This window comes from Anabrus simplex, chromosome 1, assembly GCF_040414725.1.
Source record: "Anabrus simplex isolate iqAnaSimp1 chromosome 1, ASM4041472v1, whole genome shotgun sequence".
Taxonomy (NCBI): Eukaryota; Metazoa; Arthropoda; class Insecta; order Orthoptera; family Tettigoniidae; genus Anabrus; species Anabrus simplex.
In genome coordinates this window covers 301266253-301279201 of record NC_090265.1, presented here as the reverse complement: position 1 = coordinate 301279201, position 12949 = coordinate 301266253, and the positions used below count along the sequence as shown (strand labels likewise).

At 37.9% G+C, this 12949-nt stretch overlaps 1 protein-coding gene across 1 annotated transcript in view; it reads right to left on the bottom strand.

Moving 5' to 3' along the window:
- Nucleotides 1-5352, bottom strand: part of LOC136864518 (lachesin-like) — an 853163-nt gene extending 847811 nt beyond the window's left edge. The window contains exon 1 of the mRNA XM_068226232.1: nt 5280-5352. Coding sequence (XP_068082333.1) covers nt 5280-5352 — 73 coding nt within the window. The remainder of the gene's footprint in view (nt 1-5279) is intronic.
- Nucleotides 5353-12949: the final 7597 nt, after the last annotated feature.

Below are 12949 nucleotides of genomic sequence, written 5' to 3'. Positions count from 1 at the left end.
GTGAGTGTAGTACCTGGCTCCAATACAGCAGGTAAATCAGCGTGACGTTTCCTGTTAACAACTATCTCATTGAGTAAGCTGGGCCCTGTTTTGTTGTCGTTCTCACCTCGTCTTATGGGACATTCGTGTCTAAAATGATTCGTAGCGTTGCAGTAAAAGCAAGATTTAGATTGCCCTTCATGTATTACCTGCGCTTTATATCCCTCCATGACTATGATTGGTGCTGTGGCAGTTTTAAGTTCTATTTGAATAGCTCTGATACCACTGTGAATGTTATAGATGTAGATTGAAAACTATATTTCATTCCTGATTCCCCATACTTTCCCATACTTCCTAAAATTGGCATTATTTTCTCGTTTGGCATTTCTATTGGTAGGTTCATTGCGCTGACCAATTTACTATCAACATCTGCACGTGTTATAACAACATCAGAGAACGAAACATTAAATTTTCATACCTGTGATTTTCTGTTTGTAGTTAGTAATACCTTCTCCATCAGTAGTTCACTGGTTATTTTGATGTAGACAGCGGTTTGCAGATCGTCGAGTTGAATGGCTTCCAGATGATCAAATTAAAGTTTTAAGGTTTTCTGAATCCACTCATGAAATTCTACTTCCCCTGGTTTATTTGTCTCGTCGATAAATGCACATTTTATTGTATTCCATATAATGCTATTGGTTGCCATTTTCACTTTACTATATTTTACTGGCAAATAGCAACGCACCGATGTCACACACAATGAAGGTAGAATACAGAGAACCACTCTCTGCCACAGCTCAAGCCGAACTAACCATCGAGGCCATTTTCCTGCCATGATTACAGTTACCACTGACTTCGTGATGTACAGGCCGTACTGTAGAAAGCGCGCCAACCATCAGCTGGTCGATTAAGGCGGGTATACCAGTGCTATGAATTGTATTCTTGAATGTAATATTTGGATAATTGTGGCTGTTGAAAGACAGACCTTTAGATTTAAGTATATTGCATGCCTGTCCCCCTATACTCTTCACTTCAGGATTTACGTAAACAGTTCTTATTGGGATAGAAACCTCAGAGTTTAGGTTAGGTATGTTGTTTTCCCGTCGTGAGTAAGGAAAATTCAAGGGACGTAATGCTTCTCGTGGAATTTATTCAGTGAATTATTATTGTAGATCACGTTTGTGTGGAAATATAATGTGTTGCGAATTTAAATAAACTGTCACTATGCCAAGAAGTTGTGTGCACCACGACGAAAATCCAACTATACAAGTGACTACACACCAATATTCTCATTTCCTTCGAATGAGGGCAGGAAACATACATGGAATACGAAAATCCTAACCGAAAATGTAACTATTACGATTTTCACTCATTTTTCTACTTTTTCTACTTTTGACTTTCTTCTTCTTCTAGATATAGATTTATACCAGTGCGTTTTATAGTTTATACACATCAAGTCTAAAAGTAACCAAGTAAACCTATATTTGTGATATTTCCTTTATTAGGAAATATTGAGAACGTGCGAAATAAAAGCAAAGCCCAGTTAAAAATTTAGAACTAAAAGCAGTTTATAAAACCCAACCTTGTATTAAATGATTTTGGCATCATTATACATACATTTTAAACAATTCAAACTGAGCAATAGCCAGTAGACAATGTTGGGTGTAACAAGCAATGCAACTTCATTTCTTGAAAGATAGTGCTAGAAGTTTCAAGAAAAGAAACCCACGAAATTTACAGTGTATTTATGGTCATCTGGAAGTACGGTGGCCAAGCCTTATTATTATTATTATTATTATTATTATTATTATTATTATTATTATTATTATTATTATTATTATTATTATTATTATTATTATTATTATTATTATATTTTTGTACGTTCAGTTTGTTTTATTAATGCACAGTCCGACTCGTTGGCTGAACGGTCAGCGTACTGACCTTCGATTCAGAGGGTTCAGGGTTCGATTTCCGGCTGGGTCGGGGATTTTAACCTTCATTGGTTAATTCCAATGGCACGGGGGCTGGGTGTACGTGTTGTCTTCACCATCATTTCATCCCCCATCACGACGAGCTGGTCGCCTACGGGCGTCAAATAGAAAGACCTGCAGCTGGCGAGCCGAACCCGTCCTGGGATATCCCGGCACTAAAAGCCATACGACACTTCATTAATGCACAACAATTATTAATTGTTGGGTATATAGTAGAATAAATGAGTCGTTATGTATTGACCACTTTGATCGCATTTTAAACCTGCTTCTCCTGAAATTACCTAGACCTCACTTACGAGACATGAAACAATTACAGGTGTTAATGATCTCACCTGTAATATTAATACAAAATTTGGGAATAATTCTTAAATATAAGGCACAGTCGTATCTTGTGCCTTCATTGTGAGGGTCGGACGGAGGAAACTGTTCGTCTTTTTGTGTGACGTCATCGGAGCTACAGTACGGCCTGTACATCACGAAGGCAGTGCAGTTACCTAGCCGGATGGCATACAGATATCAGAGTGTCACATGATTAGCGTCACACATCGCTTCCGCGATCGGGCTCACTATATCTTTAATCAGACAACTCATCAGTTGGTCTCACAAGGCTGAGTGAAACCCGTTCCAACTCTCAGTCCACAATTAAAGTCCAAAGACTATATTGGAATCAATCCTCCGAGTAAGAGGCAGGCAAAGTACCCTTACACTATGAGGCTGCCCTCTCCATTCGGCACTGATATTTACAAATTAATTTTCATATTTTATGTAATTTGAAGAATGTAATAATGTTTATTTGACTGTACTAAAAAATACACTGCACTCAACAAAGTTATTTGTGTGAGCTTTGATGTCTTAACTTTCCGGTTTCATGTTAGACACGTTTGAGAAATTACTGACTAGTTTGGTAGAAAGTAATTCGTGTTCCAGTGAGCCTCAACTGGTAGGACTGCAGCAATATACAGCAAATATCTTAATTTAGTACTATACAAAATGTCTGAATGGGAGGCTAAATTCCTAGAAAATAGGACTTAGATAATTAGTGTAGGTGAAGCATTATCTGATGCTATAATGATTAAGAGAGGGTTCTCCCAAGGTAGTATAATTGGAGCTTTATGTTTTCTTATATTTTGATAACAGTAAAGAACTGGAATCACAGATAAGACTATTTTCAGTTGATGTTATGCTGTATAGAGTAAATACGTTACAGGATTGTCAGCTACTAAAAAAGAACCTCGACAACATTATGAGATAAACAGCAGAAAATTAAATGATGGTAAATGGGACGAATAGTCCGGCTTTAAGATTTACCAAGCCACGCTCCGGACGGAAGTCTTCAAAAACACCGTTCTAAGTTCTATATCAATGTTCAAAATTAGCACATTTATTTTCTTAAGGAAAGCCTTCCTTGCTTATGCTAGTCTGCAGATTATATCCTCCTTACTTTTCCCATCCTTAGTTATTCTGATACCCAAGTAACAATATCAATCTACTTCCTTTAAATCTTTATTACCTAATCTATTATATCATGCATTATCTGACTTCGTTCTACTGTATTCCATCACTTTTTTTAAATATTTATTTTCATCTTGTATTCCTTCTCCACAACTGTGTCCATACCATTGAGTAATATCTCCAGAACCTCTACAGACTCCAATAAAAGTAATGATATCATCGTCAAATCTCAGAATTTCCTTGTGTTTTGATTTCCTTTACTACATTCTACATAAACATTGAAAAGGAGAGGGAAGAAACGGCAGCTCTTTCTTACTCCTTCATGGATTTCTACTTCTTTATCATAGCCTTCAATTCTTATCACTACAGATTGTAAATATTTATTCTTTCTCCGTATTTAATCCCGATCACCCTAGGAATCTCAACTAGCTTGATCCATCAATGAACACTTTTTCTAGATCTACAAATGGCAGGTACGTGGGCTTGTCCTTCCTAACTGAATCTTCTATGATCAGATGTAAAGTGGCAATTGCTTTCCTACATATCTTCTGAAGCCAAACTGATCTTCTCCCACCTCAAATTCAACTTGTCTCTCCATTGTTATAATAATAATAATAATAATAATAATAATAATAATAATAATAATAATAATAATAATAATAAAGGTTCTAAGTAGATACAATGACAGTTTTCATCTTGGAATCAATCAATCAATCAATCAATCAATCAATCAATCAATCAATCAATCAATCAATCAATCAATCAATCAATTAAACCTGTTCTTAAAAGAATATTGTCTAAATATGAGAGAAACACTTATTACATTAAAGTAATATTACCTGCTAAAATGCATTAACAAAGGAAATACGCACACCTATAAAGATGGTCCTTGTGTATTTTCTGTATTCAAAATTCTACGTACAACATTCGCTGAAAGACTCATGTGACTTCATTGACCTGTATAATTACGAGATCTCTCTCCGAAAGAGCATGTGACTTGTCCATTGAATCTCCTGTGAATTGCCACAGAAGAATCACGGCCTGTACACAAAGTCAGAAGCCTATTTCAAGACAAGCTGTTCAGGTGCTACTGTAATAATAATAATAATAATAATAATAATAATAATAATAATAATAATAATAATAATAATAATAATAATAATAATAATAATAATAATAATATCGTATGGCTTTGCCTATGCATTTCATTTCTCCGCTACAATATGAAGTCTTTACTTGGAATTCGCAGGATAAAGGTGTAGAAGATCTATATGTATCAATGTTATTGAGGATGGAATATTCGCGTTCATTTCGTAGTAAGCATAATGGATAGCGTCTCACTTGATAGGAGCTGTAGGACAAGCCAGAATATGGATTTGAAAGGGAGAACGTATGGTGACGGTACGCTACATGTTTGAGGGAATTTCCAGTGTGTATTTTCAAAGTATTATTTTTAATATTTCATATTTTTATAAACCACCATATACCTTCCGTCCGTCTCGGCGGACTCGACTTTCTTAGCCAAGGGGAATGGCAAGATAACTGACTGCGTTGCATGTGTCCCGTCAATCCTAGTGAAGGCATGTAATGTTTTCGAAATAGGAAGTCATGTTTTAGTGATGCAGAGTCGACGTAGAGAGGTAAATCTTGTAGATTTTTTTTTAATTAGCTACTAATTTTATTTCATACTCGATTGTTTGCATTTTCTCGTTGGCATGGCATGCATGCGGATTTCAGTCTGGAGGTAAATATATTGTGTTATAAATTATATCCTTCTTTCATTATGGATTGTTACATTTATTGATTGTGAATATTACTTATGAAATAAAGTAAGTTTGTTGCTTCTATCTAACTTACCTCCAGTAGTGTGCGTGCTATGTTCGTTCATTATGAGAGGTCTAGAAAACTGAAGCTGTGCTACTTGATGCATAGTCACTACTCTGCAAGGAAGACGCTCTTGGCACAGGCACCTGGACATTAAGTGTGGAATTCCAGTACAAATCCATCCAACTCCTTGGTTGAATGGTCAACGTAGTGGCTTTCAATTCAGAGAGCTCCGGGTTCGATCCTCAGCCACGATGGGGAGTGTAGCCACCTTGGATTAATTCCCCTGGCTTCAGAGCTGCGTGTTCATGTTCATTCACTATACACATTCTAATTTATGTAAAACGCATCATAATACCGACCACCAGAGAAACACACAATAGCGTCTAACAATCCACATCTAGTACTCCTCCGAAATCATTGGCAAAAGTCCAGGAAGAAGAAGAATAAGATAAATTGACAAATACGTGGCACTTTGGCAAATCTCAGTCCATATAATAGTTATACAGTACTTACAAGTTAAGAAAACTGCGAACCAATGCGCATTACGCATTAGTATAACACTTATTCAATATAAACTGATATGCTTAATGCTGAAAGGCATTAGAAGGATAAACAAAGTTATTCCAACAATAGAAATATCTGAATTTAGGGATAAAATATATCTAGCTATTGTTGAAGCTATTTAATCACTAGTAATCCTAATGTTAGAAATTCATTTCTGGAACAGTTTGCGGGTAAACTGAAGACGTCAACGGAAACAACGCTGCTGACTTGTGTCTGATCTTGTGGAGCTGTCTCAGTGAGTTCCACGGCGTGCAGGTTTCTTCCGGTTTATTTACGACTGGCCCTTCACCTTCCCCCCGTCCAGGCTGACAGCAGGTAGTATATATCCTTGTTGCAACTCAAGCCGAAATAGAGCCGGCTCTAAGGTGGTGCGATGCGAGGCAAGGCAAGGCGAGGCAATTTTCACAAGGCGTCGTGTCTCAGCATCTCGTGACGACCTCAAGACTCTGCGAGGAAAATAGAATTGATACGAACGAGATAGTTAGATCACTCGCCTATGCGTTCACACATCACGAACAATTGAGTTTCTTTTACTTTGAAGTATCATCGCCGTAAAGAAGAGATGGGAGAAGCTTTGAATAAAGTGCGTTCTAATTATGACCGCAAGGGATGTTCTCCTAATATTTACGTTTAAACCCTTTTGATATAACGTGTAAAATACAGCACGACGGAACCAAATTTAGTAGTTTCACGCTTCAAAAGGTGAAGGAGGTTTGGGATTTCTTTACGTATACAAAAGGAAACCAATCTGCATATGTGAACGCGGTTAGAAGAATAGGCCGACATTCGGCTTCTCCACATGTATCAAAAACCGTATTAAAGAAAATATTTATCATTTTGAACAAAATATGCTAAAATGTCGTACGTTTCCACACAATAACCTGCGCCGAACGGACCAGATATTCCTGTTATCTTATTACTAATGTAACTGGGAATGCGCTGAAGACCAAACCACCAAACACATGCTTCAATGTTCTCTCTGTCCATCCTCTTGCACGGAATATGAGCTATTTCAATCCAGACAGAATACACTGGAATTTCTCAGGTTATAGTCCAAAGAAATATAATATGATGACTTGTGCAACTGTGTACACATACCGTACTTTTCTGACATGAGAGTACTAAAGTTCTCTTTACATTCAAGTTATGTTGAGCCCACAGAAAATTTTAGAGTAGATTGCGATTTCTCACCATTCATAAGATAATTTATATCCGTTTATTCAAATCAACTTTAAATATCTGGTGAAGGGAAAAGTGTGAAATGCTAGGATATAAATTGATGTAAAAAATCGATTGGTACCAGAAAACATACTTTTTTGTTTGAGGAATCATGAGGATGAATTTAGAAGTTTCTTCAAATAGAAGATTAGTTAGATTAGATTTGTGACGAAACTTTAATTCTTCAACTAGGAGGAAGTTTAATTATTCAACTGGACGAACTGGCGTTTGTTTATTGATGCTTTGAAACGGAGGCTCGGAACATTTTCATTGCTTAATAAGGAAGTACTTATCTTGATATCTGAAAGTATCAAAGAAAAATCATTACGTTTTAGGAAACCTTATTTAACAGTAAAATCGATGGTCATTGTGTGTAAACCTTGAGTTTGAGTTGGAGGGTATGCAAAATGTTGTTTTTGTTTTTACGTCGTACCATCACAGATAAGTTTTTTGGTGGTTGTGGGATAGGAAAGGGCTAGGAGTGAGAAGGATGTGACCGTACAACCCCAGCATTTACCTGGTGTGAGAAAGCGAAACTATAGAAAACCATCTTCAGGACTGTCGACAGTGGGGATCGAACTCACTATCCCAAGAATACAAATTTATCAGCTACCTGACCTAATCTGCGTAGCCACTCGCTTGGTTATGCGGAAAGTTCTTGATTTTCACTCAAATGGAACAGTAAAAACACAAGTAAAGTAAATGCGTTTAACAAAATGAGACAATGGCTTGGGAAAAAAAATAGTAGTCTACTTGAAACGGGAAAAATACTATTATTCCCTCTCCTTATGAAACTTGGGACAACCGAGCTCGATAGCTGCAGTCGCTTAAGTGCGGCTAGTATCCAGTATTCGGGAGATAGTAGCTTCGAACCCCACTGTCGGCAGCCCTGAAAATGGTTTTCCGTGGTTTCCCATTTTCACACCAGGCAAATGCTGGGGCTGTACCTTAATTAAGGCTACGGCCACTTCCTTCACACTCCCAGACCTTCCCTGTTCAATCGTCTCCATAAGACCTATCTGTGTCGGTGCGACGTAAAGCAACTAACAAAAAAAAAAAAAAAAAAAAAAAAAAAAAAAAAAAAGAAACTTGGGACCAGCTGACAATTCGTCAAGGCGTGGCAAAACAGTGTTTTGGGTCTCTAATAAATTCCCATTATTTACCGAAGCTACGGCAAAATATGGAGAGTTCGGTTCGTATTCTGAACTGGTGTAATCTAGGTAGCCATTGTGCTGTTTGTCTAGCAGTGAAAGCAGAATTATATTGTACACTTCTTACGGCTGAGATATTTTTTTCCTGGTGAATCTTTGTTTTGCCTCCAGAGATTTTATGCTTGCCAGAAAATATGGAGTTCAAAAATTTTGTATTACCCCTCAAAAATGGACTACCGCAGGTGAGATCAAACTCGTGAAATTAGGAACCACTTATCCACCAGGCAGCTGACACGAACACGAAGTTATTTGAAAAGACTTTAATCAGAGGCCATCTAAATGTAATCAATATAACATATTACTAACATTCACCGAGGGAGAGAGTGCTATTCATTTAGAGAATGTAATCACGAACACTTTGTTATGGAGTTAAATTCCTCCTCATAAGATTAAAGCACAAAATAATCACTGGTTTAAATGAAATGCATTAAATATTATCTCATTCCCGGGAGGTAATTCACACTAAGGGTGACTCTTATCTCCGAATGCAGTCACATTCATACCTGGATTACATGCAGTAATAAATGTTAAAACCCGTTTTGTTTTCACAAACACACAGTGAACCCAGTAACTCGACAAGCATTAAACCTTCACAATAAATCAATCTGCTATTCACAGCAACGGGTTGCTCTGTGTACGTGTGTTACAGCATGCAACAGGACAGACTCGACGTTCTCAATTCACCAATTTCCAACCAAATCTATGTCCTCTACTCCACTCACGTCGAGGGCGACTTATAATTACTTAATCATTAGGAATAACTAATCTGCCGGTAAAGTACCTCTTATGAGAAACCAAAGGTAAATATGGAATTTTACAACCGACATCTATAGATAGGATGTACGAAAAAATCGTCTAATTAAAATGAGAATAGGAGTCTCTTCGGGCATTCTGTTTGGGCTAAGTTCAATATTTTCACATTCAAACGACAGCGTGAATTAATGCAGTTATATTTCTATAAACATTTTATACCTGGATTTTAACCGAGCTCGATAGCTGCAGTCGCTTAAGTGCGGCCAGTATCCAGAATTCGGGAGATAGTAGATTTGAACCCCACTGTCGGCAGCCCTGAAGATGGTTTTCCGTGGTTTCCCATTTTCACACCAGGCAAATGCTAGGGCTGTATCTTAATTAAGGCCACGCCCGCTTACTTCCCACTCCTAGCCCTTTCCTGTCCCATCGTCGCCATAAGACATATCTGTGTCGGTGCGACGTAAAGCAACTAGCCAAAACCTGGATTTTACATTTCATGATCCACTAAACAGTTGGTCTCGTAACATAACAGTGATTTAACATGTCGTGGGGCCTTTCCTCCAGGCATTTAGACACCAGACGACATTATTTAACTTGTACCATATTAATGAAAATCCACAGCCTGTTTCCAGGATTGGAATGAATGAAGCCCCAATCTAGCGGTGAGGATGGAAAGTGTGCCTGCTGTTGAAGCCTGTCGCACTGCTCTGGGGTAATGAATGGCAGATGAAGTGAAATGATATTGGAGAGTGTTGCTGGAATGAAATATGACAGTGAAAACCGGAGTACCCGGACAAAAACCTGTCCCGTCTCCGCTTTGTCCAGCATAAATCTCACATGGAGTGCCCGGGATTTGAACCACGGAACCCAGCGGTGTGGAACCGGCGCGGTGCTACCTGTGCCACGGAGACTCCCACTTGAACCATTTTAATGTGTATGAAAATTGCGAGTCAGAGGGTTGGATTCCTTCCTCACTTTATCAGCGTCATTTTTCTTACGCCAAGCATAATGTTTGAAGCCAACATAATATTCGTCAGGTGTATTATGGATAGCTCAGGCTTCAATGAAGAGACCTGCTGCGGAAAAAAGTTGTAATGTAGTTTCCTGCTGCTTTCATCACCGAGAAAGGCGGTGCTATCACATATCAGTCTGTCAAACCCACCGAATTTCATACACTAACCGATCTAATGAGTGCCGCATATACACCATCTTAGGATCTGACTATGTAAGGAATAATATTACTAACTCTGCCCATATCTCTGTCACATCGGAACTGTTAAAAGGAACATCGACGAAAATGACAAACCTGGTCTAGCCCAAGCGAGAATATACAGTGCACTGTGTAATACCAAAGATAGATCTGGGCACACACTTTGAATTCCATGTTAAATTCCAATTCGTATTTAAAAGCTATCGGCTATATACAGAAATTTTTTTTAAGTCCAAATAGTTATTCATTCTTAAAGAACTTCCTATGGCTATTATTTCTATGCTTTTTACTTGTCAGTGCTATAAAAAATATTACCTACAATAGTTTTGGCAATCAATTACAGAAGCTTACATAACGAATTCCTTTGTTCCTGTTGGAAAGGAACATAATGTTCCATCAATAGTTATCATGAGCTGCTATGTGACTCAGAATGTGTGTTACATTTTCCTTTGATTCAAGTCAATTCATACTGAAAGACATCTGCTTGTTCTGAATTGCAAACATAATCCTAATATTTAAAGGGTACGTAATGAAACACTCAGAGCACGTTTAGAATTATAAAACATTCTTTTCCATAAACATTTAGTTGCGAAGTATTTTGGTCTTCTCACAGTGGAAATAAATATACGAAGACCGACAAAAATTGAAGAGCTAGAGACATCAAAGATATGAAACCGAAGTATTTAGGACGTGTTTACTACTTATTTCGACTATCTAAATTACAGGGATCATAAAAATAATTTCAAAATAAAATATACGTGGGTCATTTTGGATCATAGGCATCCGTAGACGGCATTTGTGTGCTCTGGACACTCGTAATTCGGTTACATAAATTATTTGTAAATACAAACAGTATTCATTAGGTGTTCCACTTGAAATAATGTGTAGAATGACTTTCATAATCAACAAATATACGCCCTGAACTCTAATAAATAATAATAATGTTATTTGTTTTACGTTCCACTATTTACTTTTTAAGGTCTTCGGAGAAGCCGAGGTGCCGGAATTTAGTCCCGCAGGAGTTCTTTTACATGCCAGTAAATCTACCGACACGGGGCTGTCGTATTTGAGCACCTTCAAATACCACCGGACTGAGCCAGGATCGAACCTGCCAAGTTGGGGTTAAAAGGCCAGCACCTTAACCGTCTGAGCCACACAGCCCGGCGCCATGAACTCTTACAGTAGTGTAAATGTTATAAAATATAAAAGTTAATTTATTTATTTACTAGTTAGACTACTGGTGTTCAGTTTCGGGACTACTACTACTACTACTACTACTACTACTACTACTACTATTACTAAAACGTTTTCATTCCTCTATTGAAGGGGGAGGCGGGCCTCTTAGACGAAAACGATTTGTTGGGGTGAAGGAGATGGACGGAGAAAGTGAGGGGGTTGGCGGCCGTGGCCTATATTAGGAACTGTCAGTTTCGGGAATAAGATCATGGTACAGACTCCCTAGTTCATTGCTTTTATGATTATGGTTTCAACCAAAACAAGTTTGAAATTAGGAGGCGATACGAGCCCTTGGAACAGAAGAGCCAATATTCCAGCTTATTATTCCTAAACTGTAGATCATCAGTCTATTTTAACTACTTGTCCGACCTCAAAATGATGACAATACTTTAAATTACGAGGAGTTTTTTTGTAACTCTTGTCAACACTGATTGGCAGGACAGAGATTAAAATAGTTTCATAGTTGAGCTAAGTTGACTTTCCGTACCTGCTCTGTAGGTTGGTTGTTCTACAGGTCTGGTACAACTGTGAGCTGAACAGTGGCGTGTGCTAGTCAAAAGTTCAAACGAAACTCCTAAAGTTGTAAGTTCGGTTCCCAATGATGACTGATTAGCCATTCTGGTTCTGTACTTAACATTTCGTTCTCATGTACTAACTACGTTCATCATGACTTCAATAGCTGGAAGTATATTTTAACTACCATGATGTCGTGAAAGCTGAATATTCAATTTATTTCGACCTGTTTCAGATTCGAAGCTCTGCAACGAAATTACGGTTAGGTTTAGCCACTGCGATGACCAAAACGAGAAACAAAATACTCTTCCATCCTAAATATCCCATGAAGTATTGTCCAACATAGATCCTGGCCAATTTTTTGTCAATCATAGCCATAATTAATAAGAAATACATGACCAATATGGACATGATAGCCATAAGAGCTATCAGACAGACTATACACACACCAAGAGTGAGGGACTGCTGATCGGAATACCCCAAGTTTCTTACGTTAAGCAGCAGCAATAACACTACTACTACTACTACTACTACTGCTGCTACCTTCGAGCGATTTGAGTACGCAGTTCAGGTCGTGTAGCTGTGAGCTTACATTCGGGAGATAGTGGGTACGAATTCCACCGTCAGTAGCACTGAAGATGATTTTCGTAGTTTCTCATTTTCACAGCAGTCAAAGGCTGTGCTGTGCTGGTGCTATACCTAAATTAAGACCAACCCTAATCTTTTCCCATCGTTGTCTCACCGAAAACATTTATTATGTTAGTGAGACTTAAAACCTTTAGTGAAACAACAACAACAACAACAAATACAAGTACTGCTACTACAAGTACTACTACTATTACCACCAAACACCTGTACTGTTGTCTATCGAGCTAGTGGAATGACAAGTCTCTCTTTTCTCAAATGTCTAAAACTTATTTTCCTTTAAATTCTCTTTCTCCTCTTTGTAATACAACACTAGAAGATTATCAAAGCCGTAAGACGGAATATCAGAG